The 23,380-nt window shown below is 39.3% G+C and overlaps 1 protein-coding gene across 2 annotated transcripts; it reads right to left on the reverse strand.

Moving 5' to 3' along the window:
* Positions 1 to 1,755: 1,755 nt before the first annotated feature.
* ZDHHC7 (zinc finger DHHC-type palmitoyltransferase 7) lies at positions 1,756 to 21,565 on the reverse strand. 2 transcript variants are annotated; one of them, XM_032195465.1, is made up of 8 exons: positions 21,442 to 21,565; positions 15,881 to 15,966; positions 13,729 to 14,051; positions 10,769 to 10,893; positions 6,025 to 6,121; positions 5,470 to 5,551; positions 5,066 to 5,196; positions 1,756 to 3,996 (listed from the first exon to the last, which is right to left on the reverse strand). In XM_032195465.1, exons 3-8 carry the CDS (start codon positions 14,032 to 14,034, stop codon positions 3,820 to 3,822), a joined length of 918 nt encoding a protein of 305 aa, XP_032051356.1. In that variant the 5' UTR covers positions 14,035 to 14,051; positions 15,881 to 15,966; positions 21,442 to 21,565; the 3' UTR covers positions 1,756 to 3,819. The 2 variants fall into 2 exon arrangements, with proteins under 2 accessions (XP_032051356.1, XP_032051355.1); XM_032195464.1 differs by having other exon boundaries at positions 21,422 to 21,565.
* Between the last annotated feature and the right edge of the window lie 1,815 nt (positions 21,566 to 23,380).

Raw genomic sequence — 23,380 nt, forward strand, 5'->3', positions numbered from 1 at the left:
GTTTGTATTTAAAACATACGGTCTTTCTGAATTTAGTGTACATCTCAGTCAGCAGTGACCAGTTATTAACGATGCTACAGCTACTGAAAATAATCTCTATAAAATCTCTAAAGTTCCTCAGGCGCTCTCACTATGGTACAGCATTTATTCACATGAATTAACCGTCATTAGAAAGCCAACTGCTGGATTTCTACATTTGTGCAAAAGTCCAATGACCTCCATTGGGCAGCTCTCAAGGCATTAAGGATGGTCTCACACTGAATCTAGGACACAACGGAGAATTCTTTGTTCTGTCACGTTGCACGTATCTGCCACCCCACAAGCACCATCCCTGCTCACCACAAAGATGAAATGACGGTGCCCAGCCATAGCTTATTTCACTGACGCTTGTGAAGCACTTTGAGATCCTCAGACAGAGGACACTATGACAATGCAATCTGACTGAGTGAAAGAGGAGCTGGGAAGAGCATCCAAACCCACATCAAAAGGGGAACACTTTGTACTCAGGTCATTTCAGTGGCTCGGGAAGATATTTTAAAGTTGCCATTCTACAGTGTAAGAGTTGAAAACCATTGAGGACTGGGTTGAATTTCACCTAACATCACAATGTTTTATTTTTCTACTGTCTATGATGAATTTGATCTGATATAAATGCTGATAACTTTGATTTGAAACAGCTATACCAGGAAAACAAGTCCTACTGCAAGCATTCCTGCTGCATCTGTACTTGTGTAACATTGCTTCCAGTTCCTCCATCATGTAGATTACTTTTCTAGAAATTAAATGTACATTTATACTCATCAATGGTAAGAAAATAAATCTAGTGGAAATAAATTCCATATGGTCCACAGTTCTCAGAAAGAAAGCTTGATTTTTTTTTTTTTTTAATTCAAAACAAAGTTTTCAAGTTCCTTTGTTGATTTCTCCATCGCAAATATCCTAGGGATTTTCACCTGTTTAATAAAAAAAGAGAATAATATGTGGTTGCAAAGCCCTGATTTTACTTGATATTTTATAACTAACTCACAACAGGCCTACATTTAGGGCCAGAATTGATTCATAGCAAAAATCTCTTCCTGGCTTTCCTGTCAAATCCCACTCTAAATTAAATCAATGTTCTTGGAAGTCAGTACTTCATTAGTTTCTGCTTTATTGGACTAATAATTTTTCGTAATGAAAAGTTCAAAACCATAATTTAAAAATATTTTAGTAGTGGGGTAAGATGCCAACTGTTTGTCAGAAAACATGCACCATGCATCTCAGGTAATGAAGTCTAACCTATTGCTCTGTAAGTGATGCACTTCCTTGCCAGCTGTAACATTGGGCTCTGTTTGTATCTCAAACCATAGAACTAGGGGAAAAAGTCAGCATTTGGGTAGAGAAACTAGAGCCCAAACCTGTTTTACATAAGTACCTTGAAGTATGAAAGCCGTTTGTCCTGTAAAGTGTCTTCAAACAGAAAGCATTCACTGCATGTTTATCACACTTCCCTTAGACAAGCAGGTACTAGTAAGATAAGGAGTTACTCCAGAGGATGCAGCTAAGTAGTTAACATAGCTTAAAATCCTTACTAAGCAGAGTAGCATCCTTAATTTGTAAATAGTATCTACTGTTAGTTGGTAGATTACAAGCCAAAGAACATGAGACCATAACCTGCAGGTGCTGACATGTAAATATACGTGAATATGGATGTATATGTGCAAAAACGCAACATATACAGAACATAAGTTAATCGACTAAGTCTTCATTACTTTATTTTTTTTTACATTAAAAAATTACAACGTAACAAGTGTTTGAAAAGCCAAGTAAACCTGATTTCACACACGCACACACTTGCTAAGTCACAGAGTTCATTCACTTGAAGTGATATTTTCTGATTTTCATCAGGATATTTTATTAAACAATATACACATTAAGAGCCTCATGACAAAGCCAGACACATTTTTTTTTCCCAGTCTTTAAGATGTGCAACTGAATATGCAAAGATTCTCGTGGAAGTTCCAACATTCCCCTGACTTAGATGAGAGATACTTTTGTTCATTCGGCTGCAATTCCATTGGACGTGTCCACCTCCAAATTCTCCAGCCTTACACACACCATCCCTCCCAGGCAAAGTGAACCTACTATGTAGTATTGCACGGTTCTGTTTGCAGGGTCATAGATAATAAATGGACCCCTTAGTAAGTTCACCCACCTAATGGTGTAAAACCTGATGAAGCAGGGACCAAGATGCCACAAACAGTTACAAAGAAATGGAGAAGCAGGTAAGTGAAAAAAAGAAGGTATAACTTCTGTAGTAAGTAAACTTACTAAATGCAAGGTTCTTCAGCACATTGAACTGCTTGAGGTGGGACAGATCATCAGTGCAACTCGCAAAGCAAAAGCAAGAACAGGACAATTTTAAGGCAAGTCCCAGAACAGGGAGCTATTTACTTTCTAGGCACGATTTCAAGCTATGCATCAAGGCTCCTGTTTTATCCTTTATATTGTCAGTAATTTATAGAACAAATTAACAATACAAAAAAATAGTCTAAATATAATTTTTCAAGAATCCACTGTTAGTTGAATTTCATTACTTGCAGTTTGCATTTAATTACTTGCAGATTTACAAACATTTAAACATTTCTTAGCACTACTGTTGTTTGTCAGGCCCACATAAAGCAGTTCTAGATCTTTTCTTGAAAGTAGTTTTGGTTGGAAAATGATGAAATTAAAAATAATTCATTTTATTGCAGATTCTTCTATGTTTAAAATCCTTGAGAAAGAGGCAAGTTCTGTCAGTACTAGAGGAACTTTCCTTGTTCTTCCAATCTCTTTGTTCATGGGATCACTGAGTCAATAGCTTTCCATCTATGAAAAGCCCCTGCAGTGAAAAAAAAAAAAAAAAAGGCAGAACAAGATCTTATAGACAAGTGTTTTCAGTCAATTAACTCTAATCTCCAGTAATTTCATTTTAATCCCACATAGGGGGATATAGCCACTGGTCCCACTTAGCCCTGCTCAGAGGACAAGATACAATCCTCAAACACGTACACTTAAGTTCCTCTAGAATCAATGCATTAAGAATTGGAGATGCATATCTGAAGGCAGAACTTGGCCTGCAGTTGTTAGTTAAAAGTGTTGTTTACTGAGGATTTAGAACTTACCTAAACGCCACATGAGATTAAAACTGCCAAACACAGGACATGCTTTTGTGAGCCTGGGAAGACATTTGGCAGGGGTGTAATAGTGCCTCTGACGTGTTATGCTGTCGTGTGCACAAGTCCCTTGAATCACTTGCATATGAGGAATGTGTGTCTGAAGTGGGACACAAGTACAGCTCTGTTTATTAGGACAAGCTGAAATAGAAATCAAAACTGAACAAACCACTATTCCCTGAAAACTGGATTTAGAAGGCTAGGTCTCATTTGAGATCAACTTTCACCATAATGCTCCTCCTTGATTGACAACTGCACCTAAGTACATAATTTTTTTATAAAAACACACCGGTAATTACCCAAACATTTGTCAAATAAGAAGGGTTTAACAAAAATGCATAATTAATCTCATAAAATAAATTACAGTAGCATGACAACATTTGGCTTCTTTAGTGTGACCACGTGCTTTTCCTTTGTTATCTTGCTGTTAAGACCATTACAGATCCAGTTTGTGTCTCTGAAAGTTAATGAGATGTCTGTGACAATAAACGTATAAAACTCTGCTTGCTACAAGCAAATGTCTGATATCAGTTTCACCTGGTCACAGATTATATGTAGACAGCCTTTTCTGGCCCCAAATAAATATTATATAGTATTCTTGCAAGTTCCAGCATAACTAGACTCAAACAGAAAACTCAGGTCCTCCTTTCTTTGTTCTCAGTAGAATTCGCCTGATTCGAAATCCTGCAAAAGGATTGATCCACAGGAGTGAAGGCTGACCCCCAAAAACAGATTTCATTCCTTCCCAGCGTAGTCTCCGCTCCCATGTTGGCTTTTCACTCTTCAGTCTTTCAATCTCCTGTATGTAAACAGACACGCAGTGAAACACTGAAGTCCAAAGTTTAATGACATCTAATAGGAATTATCAAAATTGATGACAATTTCACATTTTAATTTATGACTATGAGCCGACTAGTTTCTTACTGTTATTTATTCAGTAAGGAAGAAATAAGAATGGGGCTGATTTAACCTTGAGGGTACGAGGCAGACGACTTAGAACATACAGTGTATACAGGACAGCTTGGTCTACCCCTACCTGTTCCCCCAGCCTCCCAAACTGAAAGACAAAATGAGCAGAAAAGCTGATATGGAAACCAGAACATCTGCACACAAGACATGTACACTAAAAGTTGTTTACTCATTTAATGAAACCATGTAATAAGGCTTCCAAGACAACTTTGTACTCTAATTACTGAAGCTAGGCTTACTTTCCCAAATGCATTATTTTAATTATTATTATTTTTTTAATCTTTCCCCTAATGAAGGCTGGATATTTACCAATTGTTTTTCACTTCTGTAACACACAAAGATCTTCTGTACAGAGTACACTTTTAAACAGCCCCAGATGAGAAAATTCTGAACAGCCACAATATTCAAATTTCTTACGTTTCCAGTCAATTATCTCACGCAAAACATCCTCTCAAGGCTTAACACTGCAGATCTCAGGGCAAGGGAGCCAAATGTCCTAACTATGGTTATATTCTAATAAAATATATCAAAGTAGGAAAGGGTGAAGAGTTGAAACAAGATAGCTAGTTTAGGCAAACAGCTGAAGAAAACAGTCATTTCTCATGACATTTTAGGAGTTTGTGATTATTGAGAAGTGGAAGTCCAAACTGAAGTTGTGCAACACGTGTAACTGAAAACCTAAGTACAGAATTTGTCAGAAGAGCAAACAATATGAGAATGTCTGTTACAAAGCAAATACCGAAGACGTCTCACCATTTTACAACTGTAGAAAATAAAAATCTATATTTCAAATTATTTTTTCCCTACAAAATAAGAATTTTCCCTCATGTAAATAAATCTCTATATAATTGCATTTTCCCAGTAGAATTTTTATAGTTTATAGAAGTAGAGGTCTTTACCGTTTCATCATTGCATATTGAGTGGATTTGGGTGCCAAACATGACTGCAGTGAAAGTGAGAAACAGAAAACCCTCAAGGCACAAGAAGATCATCAGGATCACAGTTACAGGTGGGGAGAAGTCACTGCATTCTGTGAAAACAACATATGTACTTATAAAAAAAATAGATCTATAGATTACGTTCATGCTAAGACATCTCTTCAACAAACAGGAATAAAAGCTAGCTATTTGACACTTGAAGCAACATGTCACAATTTTAAGAAACTTAAAAGGTATCAAAATGTTTTTAGAACCTCACTTGAAGTACCATAATACATCATATGTGGGACTGAAATAAGTGGAAAATGACGACTTTTACTTAGTATCTGCTAGATTAAGATAGTGAAAATTAAGTAATTGCTTACCAGTCCACTGCCCTCGGACACAGGAGAAAAACTGAAACCCACACAGTATGAGTGCATGAGCTGAAATTAGGGCTATATACATCTGGAAATGAGAGAGAGAGAGATTAATTTTTTACTGCTGCCAGGAAACAAACTGGACATTCTTTTCAGCCAGCCTTCACCACTGCACAACGAACATACTTCCCCACTTCAATTTTTTAACCCAATCATTTTACAATGATGTAAAAGTAATTTTTAATTAAGTCTGAATCTAAAAACACAGGCAATGATCAAAGTGTATAAAAATCAGCTCCCTAAATCACACTCTAAATTCACTGATTTTTACTATACAACTGCAAAATCATGACGACTTAAAACAGTACTTTACAAAACATACTAAAATGAATATGGGTAGAAATATCTTCCCACCTGGAGGATATCTTGGGTAGAAGGAGAAAAGCAAACAACATAACGCAGTTGTGCCCTTAAGCCATTGCTCTCTAATAAGCATAGTCAAAATAGTTATAAACAAGGCAGGTTCAAACCGAGATCATGCTGCTGTTGACTTTCACTTACCGTAAACAGAACAAAAAATCTCTGATTTTTCTCCCCCACACAATTATTCACCCATGGGCAGTGGTGATCCATCTTTCGAATACATCGTTTGCAAATACTAAGGGAAAAGAAAAGAGACATTTGTTGAGAAACGATTTAGATTTTGAAATAGAAATCCAGTTGCCAAAAGACAACAAGCTGAATTATATTTTCCTGACAAACTGAAAACAGTGATTCCATTACCAGTTTCTTTAAAGTAATGCAAATAAAATATTTGGTCACTTTTACCTGTTTTAAAACTGACCATATAGGTTAAGACTGACCATATAGGTTGTCTCTTCACTTGAGATAAATAGTATATGTGCTCTTACTTTAGAGAATCATTGCAGACAAACACACAACCGAGTGAATCCAGTACTTTGTTTTAGACACTTGTGGCACTGAATGAACAAACCCTCAGTATATTCTAGATTCAAGATTATATATATATTTTTAAGACGAAATCATTATTTCCAGTCTATAGGGTTACAAGCTGTAAGAGTAGTTTCTGAATCTGGAAAATGATTTTACACAAAAATTGTTGCTCAAGGTATCAACTGGCCATACAACTCCAAACACATACAACCAAAATCACAAACAAACAACGGCTTACCATGTCACCCTTCACTTCTTCAACATAAAACAAGAATTGAAACTATACACAGCACACATTCTTTGCCTACTTATTAATGGATACTTAAACACTAATGTTCTTTTGTTAGATCTGTAACTAATTGCTTAGTTTCTGCTCAGTTCTGAGTCATGGCTAATTCCAGAAAAAGTCAAATATTTCAATAACTCCATTTTACATCTGCTAGGCCATAAGGCACTGGAGGGCTCATTTCTCTTATATTCAGGCCTGTCTATGACCAAATGTGAACAGTTATGCAAGAAAAACAGAACAGCTGCAATGTGTTGAACTTCTTCTTTGTATCATCAATAGCTTAAATAACGCTAATATTTCATTTGCCTAGCTTTGTACTTCAGATAGGCACAGACTCAAAGCATTTCATATTTCCCTGCAAGGCATCCAAAACTGTTACGCATTTTCATTTCAGCAAACAGAGCCAAATAAGCCTCACAAATCCAGACACCGTTATTCAAAACCCTTTGTTTTTATTGTTTATTTATGTATAATATCTATGAGTGCTGCACCAACAAGCCACAAAGCAAGGCTAGATGATCGTCACTAGAGTGAGGAAAGGTGGAAAAAAATAAATCAGTGTTCTCACACATAAAATCATTTTTAAGTCATTGCATGTGCATGACTACAAAGTAATTCAGCAAGAAAGAGAACGTGCTCCTGTGCAGGTAATAGCAGGGAAACCCAAATCTCACACTGCTCTTCCAAAGCTCCCTTCACTCTGGGCTATCATGACCCAGTCCCTGTGTTCCTGCTGCCTCTTGGTTTATCAGCACTGAAGACGGTAACTCCACTGATGCAATTTGCTTTTCAAATGATGCCAGTCACACATGGAAAACCAATGCCACAAGCAAACACCGCAACCATTCTCTAGTGTGGAAGAAGCAGGTATCATTCAAGAGGAGGCATTCAGAAGGCTCTCCAGAAGATTCTCCTTTCACAGTATGAGCCTGTAAGTCAGCCTCTCGTTACCACCCGCGAGGCTGGGGAAGGTGAGCTAACGCCAGCAGAGCCATGCAAGCCTTCTGATGTAACACAGAAGATAAACTGTCACCCTACAGAGACTATTAAGGTAAAATACTGAATAAAATCATACCCGGATTCAAATCAAGCCAAATATGAAGGATGCGAAGTGGGCCGGACTCACTTTTGCTCATTCAGTATTTCTCACAAGCCTACTCAGCTCTTCCAAGACATCAGATGTCTGGAACCCTGCCTTCATTTCTCATTTAACACCACGATTCAGCCAACGCTTCCAGCCAACAAACAAACTGGCAGTGATGCTGCAGACGTTGGGCAGCTTGTTTCCTACCCCAGTATCCTGCTCCTTCCCTTCTCCCAGCACAGATGTTCGTGCAGCAGAGAGTTTGGGGAATTCGCTCCCTTAGCTGCAAGCTGGGTCATTTCACTGAGCAGCTGCATGAACACTCACGCCTATTCAGGAGGAAGGAGCAGTATGGCAGTGAGAAAACGCAGCTGTGGAAAAAGGAAGGTCTCCACCAGCTCGGTGCTGCTGCTGAACGCATTCAGGCAACTGCAAGTGCAACTATACTTGAATGCAGAAGATACCTTTCAGAAAGACACAGCAAGTGGCTGCAGAGGACCTGGTCTGGGTGACAGAAATTCACAGAAAAACTCATGCAAACATCTCAGTGACCTGATTCTGAACAGCTCCCCATACACACACACAGGCTGGAGATAATGACAGCTGTGCTCCTTCGGTGAAACTGATAAAACATTCACATTGGCTAAGCCTCCTCCTTATGCTTAAAATATTAACTACTCAGTGCAATCTTAGTTTCAAGTATTTTATGGAGGCTACTTAGCTGTAAAGAAAGGTTTCTTTCCTGTTTTCCCATCACTAATGTGCATCATGAAACTATTTTTCTTCCTCAAAAGAACTTCTGCAGCATTGCACAACAGTTTTGATAACAACAGCATAAGAGCCTCTTCTGTTAATAATTTACTACTCAAAACCTGCACTGTGGCTTTAAGTGTAACTATTTCCCAACAGGAACCAACTTCAATTTCCATTTTCAACTCTCTTCTAACAGCAAATTGCCACTTTGACTATTTGGGACTAGACCGTCTTTTTAATATCCTTGGAATGGGTTTGTAAGCCAATAAAAAGCTGGCAGTGTAATCAAGCAAACCTTTTTTGCTATCTGGGACACTTCTGCAGTGCTAAATATACAGCAAAGAAGCAGATTCTGGTAAGTGATTTCCAGCTAGTTTGTCTGTCTTTGCATCACGTATCCAACCTTCAAGAAACTACATGAAAAATCCTTTGTTTTACTTTAGAGGAGTTAACTGACATTACTAGCAGCATGGTACGGGTAACAAATATGTAGAGTTAACCCAGATATCCAGCTCCTGAGGAAAACGCGACAGGCTTACAAAGGATCACATGTGCACTTCCAGGCACAAGCCTTCCCAAGGAAATGTTGCTTGAATTCTTGCTATCAATGATGTATAAGAAGTCCTTCCTTAGCGTTTTATTCTTTTTCCATGAAGAAATACTAATTTTTAAATCAACGTTGCCTTCTCTGGGATCACAGGCTACTGCAACACCCAACAAAATAGCACCTGAGAATGACAGCCCAGATGTAGCCCAGGGATTCTGCAGCACTCTCCTGAAGCCTCTGTAGCTGTTAGCTGCACATCCACCACACAAGCAGAGCCTTGCAGCTGTACAGGCTCTAGGCTCTCCAGTCCTCCAGCTTCTTTATTCCTATGCAGCATTCAACACAAAATGTCTTCATTTAGGGTTATTTGCAAATTAGCCAATTCTATAGGGAACAAAGATGTGGGAAACACTTCACAAAGATACCTGCAAAGTCCCTGTGGAAGCCGGCCTACATCTACACTGAGCAAATCAACAAGATCCAACCTACACGCAGCAGAGCCTCTATCTCTTTACTGCATCCCGTGAACACAACGCTCAGACATCTGAGCAGATTGCACAAAGCTATTCTTCATCCCCAGAGGGTGATGGCTTATTTTCTGCCACAAGAAAGCAGCTGCCCTGCTCCTGCCCCCGAGCCTGCCCAGCGAGCAGTACAGCTGTGCTCACACAATGCTCTGCTGGAGCTAATCAAAGCAGCTCACTGCACACGAAGCCAGGCCTGGTATCTGCATCCATGCCGCAGCTAACCTGAAACACAGATAAATTAACTGAAGAGCATTTTCTACTTGGCTATATATGAAACTTCTCCCTTCACACTCCAGACACACAAACCCACTCACATCTGAGATAAGGACAAGATTTCAGTGCCAAGGCAGAATATTTATAGTGGAAATGGATGCTCAGCCGTAACTTTCACACAGATAAGTGACATACACTGAGACTTTTAATTTAGAAACCACACATTTCCAGAATATTTGAGAGCCCTGACAAGACTTCTGTTCTTTTGACGGCTACTAACTCAGAAACTTAAATTGAATACACGACACAATTCAATACACATCACCCTTCACAACTAGGAAGGGCCACTAGAATATTTACATATTTATGTAAGCCTTAATTATGCAGGCATATCTATTTTCAACTCTCACACAATAAATATTACAAATGCATATCCACAGCGCCTGAAAACTCAAAAGATTGAGAATTAATTAACAATGGATGTATTTACTATCTCTTGCATAGCACACTAAGTTCAAATTATCATCACTTCTGTCCTAATGAAAATGAAATCTTCAACAAGCAGATGCACATTTAACTGATTTTTCATGCAACTTTTGGAAAATAACCAAGCAATTTGCAGATAGTTTCAAATGAAGCAGTAAAAAGACAAGAAGAATACAAACTAAAGTGATAGTTAAAAACACATCTGTATCTTTTTTAATTTAGGATTGCAGGAGTCTTCTTTAATCAGCTTCTATCTGAAAATTCCTTGACATTCTTTCCTTTGCCCTATATTATCACAAGTGTGCCATGATAATTAGAATGATGTACAAGAAATATGCACAGATCAATACTGGATATTGAAATAAATTTGTGGGAAAAAAATATCATGCAAAACAGGAACATTATTCCTAGATTCAATATGAGTAATTGCTTAAAAAACAATTATGGCATACCTGCAATGGTGCGCACGTTCAGGTTTGATACTACAGCACTTTGGACATTTGTAGATCACTTCCCCTGGTTTTAGTTGCAAATTATCCATGTATTCTTTAGTGGCATTTCCTTTGGGTACAGCCCCCTGAAATCATTTCAATTAAAAGAGAAAGAGCTGCTTAAATGGTATGAGAGCGTTTAAAAATACATTTTACAGACTTCAGACCAGTAATCTCCAGATAACTGCTGAAATAAGTTAATTTACTTTAAGTTAGTCTGCCATAAGCCAGAATCACTTCCAAATGATTAAGCTACCTCTTGCTTGACCCCAAGTTCAGTTTCATTTCAGTGAGTCTCACCTGTGGCCAAGTATTAGCATAATTCTGATGGAATCTGTAGTCACTTAAATGGAATGAAGATGAAGACATCTTTACATGCAGACAGAGGCATGACAGGTACACTATTTGCTTATAAGTTACTCCAAGCGAGCACTACTCAGCACTATGATTTCTCATGTTAATTGTGACTTTCCGTTATTAGGCCAAGCCATCCACAGGTTAGCTCAGCCAGAACTACTTAAAAGATTTCACTTAAACTCTCCAATTCCATGATTTTTCCTCCTGTCCCATGTACACAAGTTTTCTAGAATCACAAATCACCGTTATTTTCCCCCTTTACACTCAAACTTTTGACCTGCACACTGTCTTGTACCACCATCAGCTTCTTCAGCCTGCCCCTAGCATTTCCTTCTGCCTTTTGCTACTGTGAAAGTTTGTGTATATGCGTGGCAAACACGCTGAAGGAACTGATCCAGAAGAAAAATAACCCAACAGGAAAAGAATTTGTTTTTTAGGTTACTAATTCTACAAATTTTAATGACAGAGCTGCATTAGCAGCTGCTCTGACACAGAGAATGATGATGAGCAGCCAGGGAGAGGCAGGAATTGCTTCTTCCAGTAACAAAATTAGTCTATAGCCCCAAGATATCAGAATATAATTTTGCATTATTTTCTCCCTACTAATGCAAAGTACCGTTGTCACTTTGCTTATTTATGGAGTTAAACGCTTATCTGTGACAGGAAGTGATTTTGAAATAAAGCACAATGTGAAATGAAAGTGCTACGGCTTCTCTGCACCAACTCCTCCAGGCCATCGCTTACTTCACACAGGGATAACTTCTTCCAGGTTGGCTTAAATCAACTGCAAATAATTGTCTCTTGGTAGAAAAAAAAGCCCACTGGCAACATCATCACTTATGTACAAACCTTAAGTTTTTGGGACAGGATTAACAAAACAGCAGGCACTTCACATTCAACTGTAAAATAACTTTAGACTTGGGCAGATTCTTCACTTGTTTTTGTAGCCCATGGCCTGGAGTAACAACCTCGCATTTATCCTGCTTGAGAGGCAGTGCAAGACCTGCCCCAGATGGACTCTGCACCACAACAGCACTCTTTGGCTAAATGGTGCTTCAAACTTGAGCCAGCTGTCTTTGAAGGGGTACAAAAGAGAGAGCTTCCAAACACCATGGTGTGTTGCTTTTGTGTTTTGTTTTTCAGTATGAACGTTCACATTTAAGTTAGTTCACCATGTCTACAGTAAAGTAGTTTCCTATCTCAAAGACAGAGAAAATTTCTAAATGCATAAACTTATCTTCTTCTGGATAAATTCAGCCTTATAAAACATCTCTCAAATTCACCTATTCACTTGTCAATAAGGACTGCATCCTCAGGTCACACCTTTAGCATTTTGATGATAAAATACACTCTATTTCCATAATATCTTTTCTGCTCTGACTGTTGTTAATTCTTTTCAATTACAAATATATATTTATGAGAGTATGTTATAATTCACATGTTTTTACAGGTGGTTTATTCCTCTTTCCTTCAATCTTAGTATCTATCACGTAGTCATGTCTTCCATTCTGGGAGACAGAAGGAGAGGAGTGAAGAAAAAAAAAAAGGTGGTGAATCATCTCAGTTTCAATCATGTTTTATCCATAAAGAACAACGTGAGTCTAGAAAGACATACAGTATAACAGTACATATTTTTAAGTAACCTAACCTTAAACTATTAAGTTTCTTAGCTGTCACAGTCCGCAGAAGTCATAACATTTTCATCACTGGGTGTGGACTCAGAAATAAATCAACTCTCTAGTAAATCATTAGCTGTAACACCCTGCTGTTTATTTGGACCACTCCCTAATTTTTATATACTCTTACTGTCTCAAAATCACGGAGAAAATTTTTTCTTTCCCTCAATCCTCTCTCCACAGATTTCTTTCCTAAAAGAGTGATAGATTTTTGTACAACATAAACAATTTAACTTCTTGAATTCCTGAATTTAGAAGTCCTAAGAAATGAATGCTTCTAAGACCGCTCAGATCTATTCTTACAACCGCATGCTTGTTAAACTTAAATCTTGCTTCCCAATGACTCCACATATCTAAATGAGATAACACAAGTGACGTAGTACAGTACTTGTGACTTTATGTGGGTATGTGACAGAGAATTTTCAGCATGTTTATGTCTAAAAGTTCCTCCACTTGTCATAAAAGGAAGACATTTCAAATGATCAACAGGATGTAACTACAGCTTTTTATGAAGTTTTGAAAATAAATCTGGGGGAAAAAAGGAGAAGTGAGGATAAAAAAAAAAAAAAGCCTAAAGCTTTATCAGCGCCTTTATCAGTGTCTTCAGAAAACTGGGTTAATATTTAACAAATGAAATATATTTCTTGTGAGCCTACCTCTCCCTTATAATTCATTTTACGCTGACTGCTCCTCAAGTCAAAGCTTATTTGTAGTTTCATTGACAGAACAATATGCAAAGCACAGATATGGTCCCTCCAACTCGAGGAGTTTGCATCTAACACTACTTTCCCTGGCAGGAATGCACAGATAGCACATTTCCAAATCTGTCTGCAGCCGATGAGCTATATGAAAGAGTACTCCAACACCAAGGAGTGATCGCATACTTACTGGATCTGTTAGCATAGTTCTCAGATGCGATGACAAAGCTAGCACTGCCAAGCAGTTAAAGAGAACACCGTTGATCACAGAGTACCAAAAGTCTTTGGAAGGCAGCAGCATGACAAAAGTCACTACGAAGTCTGCATAGACAACCAGAAGCCATGTCATTATAGCACAGACCATACCACAGCCATCTCGGATGAACCAAACCCTCTCTGCCATGTCGGCCTCTGAGGAAGAGGAATCGTAGCTGTCATTTTCGGCAAGAAGCGGGTGGTGCTCAACATCACGGAATCTGTGCCCTGATGACTGCATGGTTTTCCAGACTTGCCCTGTGGGAAGCAAATATACCATTATTACGTGTGAGGAAACCAGGACTAGGGGCGCTCTCCTCTCCTATTTTTGTAAGACAGCTTCAAAATAATTAATGGGATTTTTTTTTTTTTGATCAAAAACTGAACAATTCTGTGACAACATAAGAATAAAATATTTCCGTCATCAGAAGAAAAAAAAATGTTATCAGAAGAGACTCATTTACAAAGTTTCAACAAAGTTTCTGTAAGCTATTCGCTGAGTGTTATAATCCCATAACTATATTTTTTCTTATGCTACTTCAATGCCCGAATCATTTTATTTTCACTTTGCTATGCCTGTAAACCATTCTCCTTATAGTAAAAATACAACCTCTTTCTTTTATCTCGGACTACTCCAAATGGCAAACTCTTCCCAAAATTACAGTTTATGTCTCTCAGAAAACAGCAAACTATGGCACCAGCCTGTTGAGATTTTGTACTGCTTCTGCAACCCAGGGAAAAGCAGAAGGAAAAAACAGAATGGAAACAAAGCTGTTCCAGTACACTGTTAATGGAAAACAGAGCAAGTTAGAAAGCAAGTAAGTTTGTTGACAGAAGTGCTATTGTGTTTAAAGAAGAAAAAAAAAAAAAAGACAACAAGACAGTTACAAAAATACATCGGATAACTGACAAAAGGATTTTACATCAAACCAGACTTAAGGGAAACAAATGGCAGTGGCTAAATTAGCGTGGCAGCAGATTATATGAATCAGATTTTCAAATAACATATTAATTAATTTAATTTCATGAAAACGCTTTTAGGGCTTTGTTGTTGTTCCAGTGTGGAACAAAAATATGACTTGAAACCTTAAAAGCCTTCAGGAAAACAGAATTATTTTCCAGACGTCTCTAACAAGCAAAGACACAGAATAGTAGAACTGAAGTGCTACCAACAAACTGGAGACAAAGCTTAAACGTTATGCATCAAGATTAGACTGCTATCTTAGAAGTATGCTGTGCTCTAAAAATTATATTGATTCATGCTATTAAAGGCCATATCAGAGGGAAACTTGAAAGCGTTATATTGATTGATGACAGCCACACAAAAGTCTCAGGTCTTTCCCCATAATAACAGTAGCTTATATTGAGACTTCAAGTTATATCCCAAGACCTTGAATACAGGATCACTTTGTTAGTCTAAACTGGTCAAAGTGACCATCCCCAGGACTCACATTTGACACAGATTGCAGATGAAGCTATGTGGTTTTAGACCCTTTAAAAAAAACTCTGTCTCATCTATGGGAATCAAGTCAGATAAACATATTCTGCCTAGCAAATCTTTCTGATCCTTCAGGTTTAATGGCTAGAATTAGGCTGGAAAAATCTTAAAGACTAGAAATGACAGCAAATATATGCAGATTGCAGCGTAGAGATTCAAACACAACATTTAAAATTGTTATTCCTCCAAGACCTCTTGCTGTATAGATGCTTTGAAGCGTTTTAGAGGAATCAATGAACCAAAAAAAAAAAAAAAAAAAAAGTTCCTAATCTGAAGCCTCATACACAACACAAATTTGGAATTCCATCCACCTAGGGTGAGGTATCTCAGCAGAAGAAATATACAATTATTTTTCAATCAAGGCAAGTTTTCAGTTGCTCAAACCAACAAGTTACCATAAATAGGGACATCGAGATTCTGAAAAGACATAAATCAATAGTTCTGTATGTCATGACATGTGAATTTTTGATTAATTCTGCAAACAACTACTGCAGCATGCAAATGGAATGACACTAAATTACTGTGTTCATTTTAACTGCATAAAAGGCAAACGAAGTTTTTAACACAACAGGAAAAAAAAACTGCATACCTCACAAATGTTTTGTATGTTATTCTGACATCATGTCCTTCCTTCGGGCTATACTAGGCTATTCACATAGTCGTATTTGATGTAATCTGAAAAGACATCATCAAAAAACTCATTAGTAAAGGACTCTTGCTTCATCAGGAAAATATCAAGCACAAATAACGCATGGTGATAGGAGCACTTTGAAATATGCTGCATATAATTACAGCAAACAAGCTTCTGACCACAGGAAGAAACTTTTACACTGCTTAAGCTATCATAAACAACGTTCTGAAAAAGTCTAAAGAGTGTTTCAAGTAACACTGAACAAGATCTATCCCATTCATACTTTGTTTAAGATGAGTTGGGTATCCAGATTTTAACATTACAAATTAATGTACCCAAGAAGTTTTTCCTGTTTGCTGTTCCCCTATGGTTAAGAGTTAAAGGATACCGAAAAATCCCAAACTTTGAGTGACTTCATTGCTTACAGCAAGCTTTTTTTTTCTTGTAACAAGCATGAATAGCACTATTTTTGTAATTTCAACATAAACTATGAAAGTTTGTTTTAAACAATTATTAGACCTAGCTATGACCATTTTAAAATAAAGAAGCTACTCCTTCCAGAACCTGTATATAAAAGAAAATGGCCCACAATTATGCCAATGGAAATATGCACTTAGAAAGTTCTCCTTGCTGGAATTCCACCAAAGAGGCAAATAATTACCATGAGACCTATGCTACACAGGGCAGTATACGGACTGAAATGCTGGCAGGAGCTGTTCTAACCATGCTGATTTCACAATACGAACGTTTCACAAACTTGAATCACATTCCTTCCTTTTTACAAGGATGCAATACTCAAGCCCAACACACAGCCCGTGTGAAGTGGCAGCATTTTTTAAGCAGTCTAAAGGTTTACTTTCTTCATCATGAAAGAAGAAGAGAAGCATTTTATTTAGAGAGCCAGGTACTTCAAAGCTTGAAAAACTCAGCGGTTAAAGTTTGGAAATCACCAGTGGCATTTGAAGCAGGACTGCAGAATAAAACCCCAAGCTAGCTGTATAGTTGGGGAAGAGAAGAGCGGGGATCGGAGTTTCTGACTGGCAGAGTTAGCAAGCACATGAATGCTCACCAAGTGTTGCTGTTCCCAAAAACTAAGTTGGGATCCCTGCAAACAAACATCTGTCTTGCAATTAAATCTCCCATATGCAATCAAGGAAGACTTTCTTCCTTTGTTTTATATAATAAAAGGGTGAGATGACCAGCTTGTAGAAGGAATTTCAAATTTGTGCCTAACCATGGATGAGGACGTACCTAGGTTTGTTTCCTCAGTTGTTTTACTTTAAAGTAATTAAAATAAGCTCTGTGAAGCTTCACTCTTACATGGAAAGTTCATTTAAATTAAGGCATTTTGAGAGTAATGTAAGGATTCTGGCATTTAACAGCTAAAGCAAATATGAAGCCACTTTAAACGGAAAGCTTCTGAAAATAGTTGGCTATTTCAAATGCAACACTACTGATGGAATTTTTCAGTGTACGTGTTCATTTTTTTCCACTTCAATGGAAGTTACACCAAGACAGAAATCCCCTGGAAATTAGAAGACTCATGTCTTGTTTAAACAAACTTGTAAAATCTATAGAAGCCTAAAAGGTAAGGAAGTGCTTTTTATGCACGTATAACTAAGCGAAGCTCCTGACTGCTTTCTGTTTTGCTTTATAAATAACCTTTTATATTTTTGTTAAACAAGTTTTCACAATGTTGTGAAACCCACAGTCATTAAACTGTCATTGACGTGGCATTTTGTGGAAGCAGAGCAGAAACTCACAAAAAGAAGACACGCTGAGTGTATATCACATTCATTTGCAGCATCACCCACCCGCTCTCCGAGCTGAGGATGACAAGCAATAGAAGATGACACGCTAAGCCTCTGCAGGTGAAATATTGAAGTCAGAGTAATCATTTGAAATTACGAGCAGTGAACTCATTGACAAGACAGGGACGTGATTTGTTTGGTCAGTTCCCTAATCATCTGTCCAGATCTGTGCAAAGTGTCAGGGATCCTTGTAGCATCCCCACGACTGGTTTACATGGAAATGCCATCAAGGTCCAGCTTGTGCAAGAACAGGTTTATTCTCATTTGATCCCTCCCTCCACATCCACTTTCCCTGCTCCTGCACGTTGTTCTCCTCTCTAGCTGCCTCCACCATTACCCCCCACCTCCATCCCCCTTCAAGGGGAAGGGGATCAATGTCTGAAAAGCACATACACTTCACAAAGAGCTTTGTACCCCCACTGAGGTGCTCACAGCTTTCCCGTAGACTGCTAATTTATTTGCTGCCTGTCCTAACCAAAATTTACATTGCATCTTTGTTACACATTTGAAGTCCAAATCTCCAGGCATAGCGTGATACTTTAAACCCTAATACTCCAAGCAGCAGTTTTTAATTTGACCTTTTACAAGTCGTTAGCTGGCACTGGAAGATAACACTGAATTATTCAACGTTTCATGCAAAATGTCATCTATTTGCACAGGTGATTATATTAAATCTAATCTGATACAGCTCCCCTCTTAAGTGTTATTTGAAATTCTCAGGTTAAGTATGTCTTATCTGACCTGCTCTCATTGTTAATGAAACACAGGACCAACAGCAGAGAGATCATTGCAATAACAGTAAGAAGTGACAAGCGGACTGCTTAGAAAGCACGTGGCAATATATAAAAATAAATAAATTTGATGTTACATTACAAACTCGAGATCACTGGAAAGATGGTCTTGTAAAGTGACTGGGCCTAACGTGCTTGCAGTTCCAGAAAAAACACACTTTTTTTAAACAGATATATAGATAATAATTGACGTACAGGTTTAAAATCTAGTCATTAAAACCCAAATCTTGTTGGGTCACTTTTTCTTTCTAGTTACACAAGGCAGTTCTTACAATTCCTCATACTTCAGTTTCAATAAAGCAACGAGAATGCTTTTATTTCAACTTTGCTGACTAAGTACAGATAAGTGAGAAGTCGTAGGGATGCTGTCTGATACCACACACTAGGGCAATAACCGTGCAGCGTTCACATATGACTGATTTAAATCCTACACAGCAAACACAGCACTGGTAGCAAATCACGATTACAGAAATGTAGTCTCATTAAAATAAAATAGCTTAAACATTAACTTTGATAAAAACTGCAAAATTTAAAAGTAAACCATGTGGGCAAACCTATTACTGTATCTGAAACCATCAGCAATTTGGACCGCTCACTGCTGACAGATAAATAAATATCCATCAGCCAGCATCTAGACATAATCACGCCTGATTTGGGTAACTTACTTTTCATTACAGATACATACAACCCCAACTGCAAAGCCACTTAATAAGTAAACTGTGGCTCATTTCAAGTCCTGCTCAGTGACTTATCTGGCAAACAACTTCCCGGCAAACAAATAAAACTACTCCAATAACTACATTGACCATTAACTGTACTGAAAAGCCTTTAGGTCAGCCCCAGCAACAGCCTAGCTCTGCAGCAGGAAGCTCTGCAGCAGGGAACTCTGTCTGCTCGGTACTACGACTTCAAGGTTAAGCTTTCTCAGCAACCATGAAATGTGCAAGAACTGCTTTGAGCAGCTGGCACTCAGCAGGACCAGTCCAGCAACTACAATCCAAATAAATCCATCAACTACAACCCCGATACTGTCCCGTGGCCTCGGTGACATGGCTCATCACTTCTCTAAAAACCTTCTTGCTTTTGCTCTAACATATTTTGTACTGTATTTATCTAGGGAATTCCTCGTTTATACCTTTTAGCCCTTCCTTTTACTGAACTCCACCTGCTCTGCTGCAGGCACACTGACAATTTGCAGTGGAAACACATCACCAACATGATGCTGTCTACGTGCACACATCCATGGATGAATTCAAGAGATGATCTTCAGTAAATTACATATTTAACAGGCAAGTTTAAAACTATTGTAATGGTTCTCCTTATGCCAGTCTCGACAGCAAGTCGAAAGCCACAGAAAACACTGGAACAGTTTCTTTTCAGCTCTGAAAAGGGGATGTACTACATGACCTCAGAGAAAAGGAATACAGTAACCCAGCATTAAGTATGGATGTCTTACAGGCAAGCTGCTCATCTAATTGCTCATGTCTTTATGCTGCTAGCATCTTTATAAGCATCCACAAAAAAACAGGAACTGGCACCCTGGGTAAAACAAAAATGAAAAATACAAAATGAAAGAAAAAACTCTGCAGGCCTTCAGAACACACATCTATAAAATGTATTAAAGCGTTTTGCTTGTCAGCAACAAACCTGATAAATCTGCAGTACCGATTCACTTTCCCATATTCAGCAAAATACCAAAAAGCTTCTAAGATGCTAGGTATCTTTTTTTTTCCCTCCATAAATATGGAAATCAGGGGGAACCTATTTCATGACTTCAGAGCCCACGAAAGATGCACATGATCCGATACACGATGAGCTCACTTCTGGATTAGTGAACAACCTTTACTTGAGAAAGGACACAAGCACGATATGTGTGAGCTACGGCTCGGCTTTACATCTTACCTCTTCTGGAACAGGACCACAGGCTCAAGTTCAGATTAGACTCCAGAAAGCTTAAACAAATATCACATCTCTATGTGGCAACTGGAAGTTTTACTCCTTTGCCAATGGCAACTACCTCATGTTCTGTAGAGTTGTTTGTTTTGTTTTGTTTTGTTTTTTCTTACTGTGGTTTTTACACTGATAAATTTATTCCACATCCTCACATTCACTTGAGGATGAGCCTGAGTATCTCATTCAGTGAGTGCACTGCAGTATCCGGGTGGCAGTACCAGGCACTGCCACTTATCGTATCCATATCCACATACAATTTCTCCTTCAAGGTTACAGAAAGTAACGTCACAGATCAAAGCTAAAATATTTGCGCTGGTGATTTTCAACATCGATTAAGAGAGTGCTAAAGCCTTTGTTTTCAACGGTTCCTCACAGCAATTAAAAATAAACTCTCACATTTCCTTTCCATTCTTCGTCTTCAGCTTTCCTACTGCTGCAGTATGCTACCAATTTGCTTCCCCATGCTTTCAGAAAAGGCATAAACAGGGAATTTATCAGAAAAGTACGGTACAAAATGTATTAAGTTAGGGCAAAAGCAAGAGAAGTTTAAAGACAGATAAGAAGCGTTATCTTTTTTTTTTTTGGACACCACGAGCTTTCAGTCATTAAAATCTTCCCTAAAACCCTCAAGTTCTCATTTCATTTACTAAATAATCATCAGAGCTCTGCTTTATCAGCACATTTTCGAAGCAGGAGAGCGTCCGCTCCCAAAGACCACCTCTAACCCCGTTATCGTGCACAGCCACCGTGCCCCCAACCCCATCACACCCCCAGCGAGGCTCTCAGCCACATCCCCGTGCCCACGACCCAGCGGTGCGAGCCCCGCACGGCCCCCCCGGTGCCTCCCAGGCCCCCCCTCAGGGCCCGGTTCCCCCCTCGCAGCGCTGCGGGGCTCGACCCCCTCCTCCCCACAGGGCTCGACCCTTCTCCTTTCCAGCACTGACCTTCCCGGCTCCTCACTGACCTTCCCGGCTCCTCCTCCAGCGGCCTCCTGGGGCGGAGCCCCGCCGCTGCTGCAGGGCCGGGCCGGGCAGGGCCGGGGCCGCCGCCGTGCCCGGGGCCGGGGCCGGGCGCTCGGCGGAGCCGACGACTCCCGGAAGCGGCCGGGGCGGCGCCGGCGGGAGGCGGAAGCCCGGAGCCCCCCCTCCCGGCCTGAGCTGCGCATGCGTTGGTTAGCGATTGGGTGCGTGCGCATGCGCGCGACGCCGGCGGGGCGGATTTGATGCCCGTGTGGGCGGGGCTTCGCCTCAGTGTGTGGGGAGGAGGGGCTCTGAGAGTGAGGCATTATTAGGCGCTTTGCTCTGCGTGGGTCCAGACTCTTGGCGTGTTACGCCGCAAATGTTCAATAAAATCATCATATTGGGTTAAAAGTGTGTTTACAGCTTCTAAAGTGATATCTCTGTGTGGCATTACAGTCCCACAGCATCACATCTACCTGTCCCACAGCACCACATCTACCTGCCCCTGTGATAACTGGCTGCAGATCCCTGGGGTTTTACCTCAGGATGGCCACCAAGGGTTATTTTCGTGATGTCCCATGCTCGATGTCGAGTGTTTCTTCGTGACTCTTATTTAGTTCATGAAGTCTTGTTTCTTCGTGGCTCTGTAGCTCGAGGAGTCTCAGGAGAAGGATATGAGGCACCTATGGTAGCAGCTTGGTGTTTTACCCTGCAAATGTTCAATAAAATCATCATTTTGGGTTAAAAGTGTGTTCACAACTTCTAAAGTGATACTTCTGTGTGGAGTTACAGTCCCGCAGCACCACATCTACCTGCCCCTGTGATAACTGGCTGCAGATCCCTGGGGTTTTACCTCAGGATGGCCACCAAGGGTTATTTTTGTGATGTCCCACGTTCGATGTCGCAGTGGTATTGCTTCATGGCTCCAGTTCAGGGAATCTTGTTTCTTTGTGGCTCTTCAGTTCAAGGAATTTCAGGAGAAGGATTTGAGGCACCTAAGTTAGCAGCTTGGCGTTTTACCCTGCAAATGTTCAATAAAATCATCGCTTTGGGTTAAAAGTGTGTTCACAGCTTCTAAAGTGATACCTCCGTGTGGCGTTATAGTCCCGCAGCACCACATCTACCTGCCCCTTTGAAAACTGGCTGCAGATCCCAGGGGTTTTACCTCAGGATGGCCACCAAGGGCTTTCTTTTGTGATGTCCCACACTCAGTGTTACTTCGTGGCTCCTCTTTAGTTCAGGGAGTCTTGTTTCTTCATGGCTTTTTAGTTCAGGGAGTCTCAGGAGAAGGATTTCAGGCACCTAAGTTAGCAGCTTTTTCAGTTCCCGTTTACTAAATTTTGTGAACTGATTTGGTTTAGGCTCAACATCTGTAGTTAAATTAGGTGAAATGTTTCATGTGGAAATACTAGCACATGACTATCATTCAGTATTTTCCACAGCGTATTAGGAAAAGTAGATACCCAGTAGCCTTGAAAATGAGATGCAAAATAGCAATCTTGGCAGTGTGTGAGCTGAAGATGCATTTTAAAACACAGTAAAAAAAATGCTGAAGGATGACATTATCACAGCTTGGGTACACTTTTCCATACTCATTTTTTTCTTCTCGTAGCATGAACACCATCTAGTGGGACATCGGCAGCAAGTGCATAACGAGTTCTGCATGCTGATAAGTGCAATAAAATACAGCTGCCTACATGTCTGTTTTTTTGGTTTTTTTTTTTTTTTTTTTTTTTTTTTTCCTTTCTTTTTTCTTTTTTCTTTTCTTTTTCTTCTGTTTCTGTCCTGGACCATTGGATTTCAGGAGAACTTGCTTTTGTGTGTAGTCTTCTATTTCCCAACAGCTGGGCTTTAGCTGGAAGAAATTACCCTATTGCCAAACTCTGCTATTGAAATGACAGTATGCAAACATGTATGCACATAAAATCATAGGAGTTGACCTTT

This window comes from Aythya fuligula, chromosome 12, assembly GCF_009819795.1.
Source record: "Aythya fuligula isolate bAytFul2 chromosome 12, bAytFul2.pri, whole genome shotgun sequence".
Lineage (NCBI taxonomy): Eukaryota > Metazoa > Chordata > Aves > Anseriformes > Anatidae > Aythya > Aythya fuligula.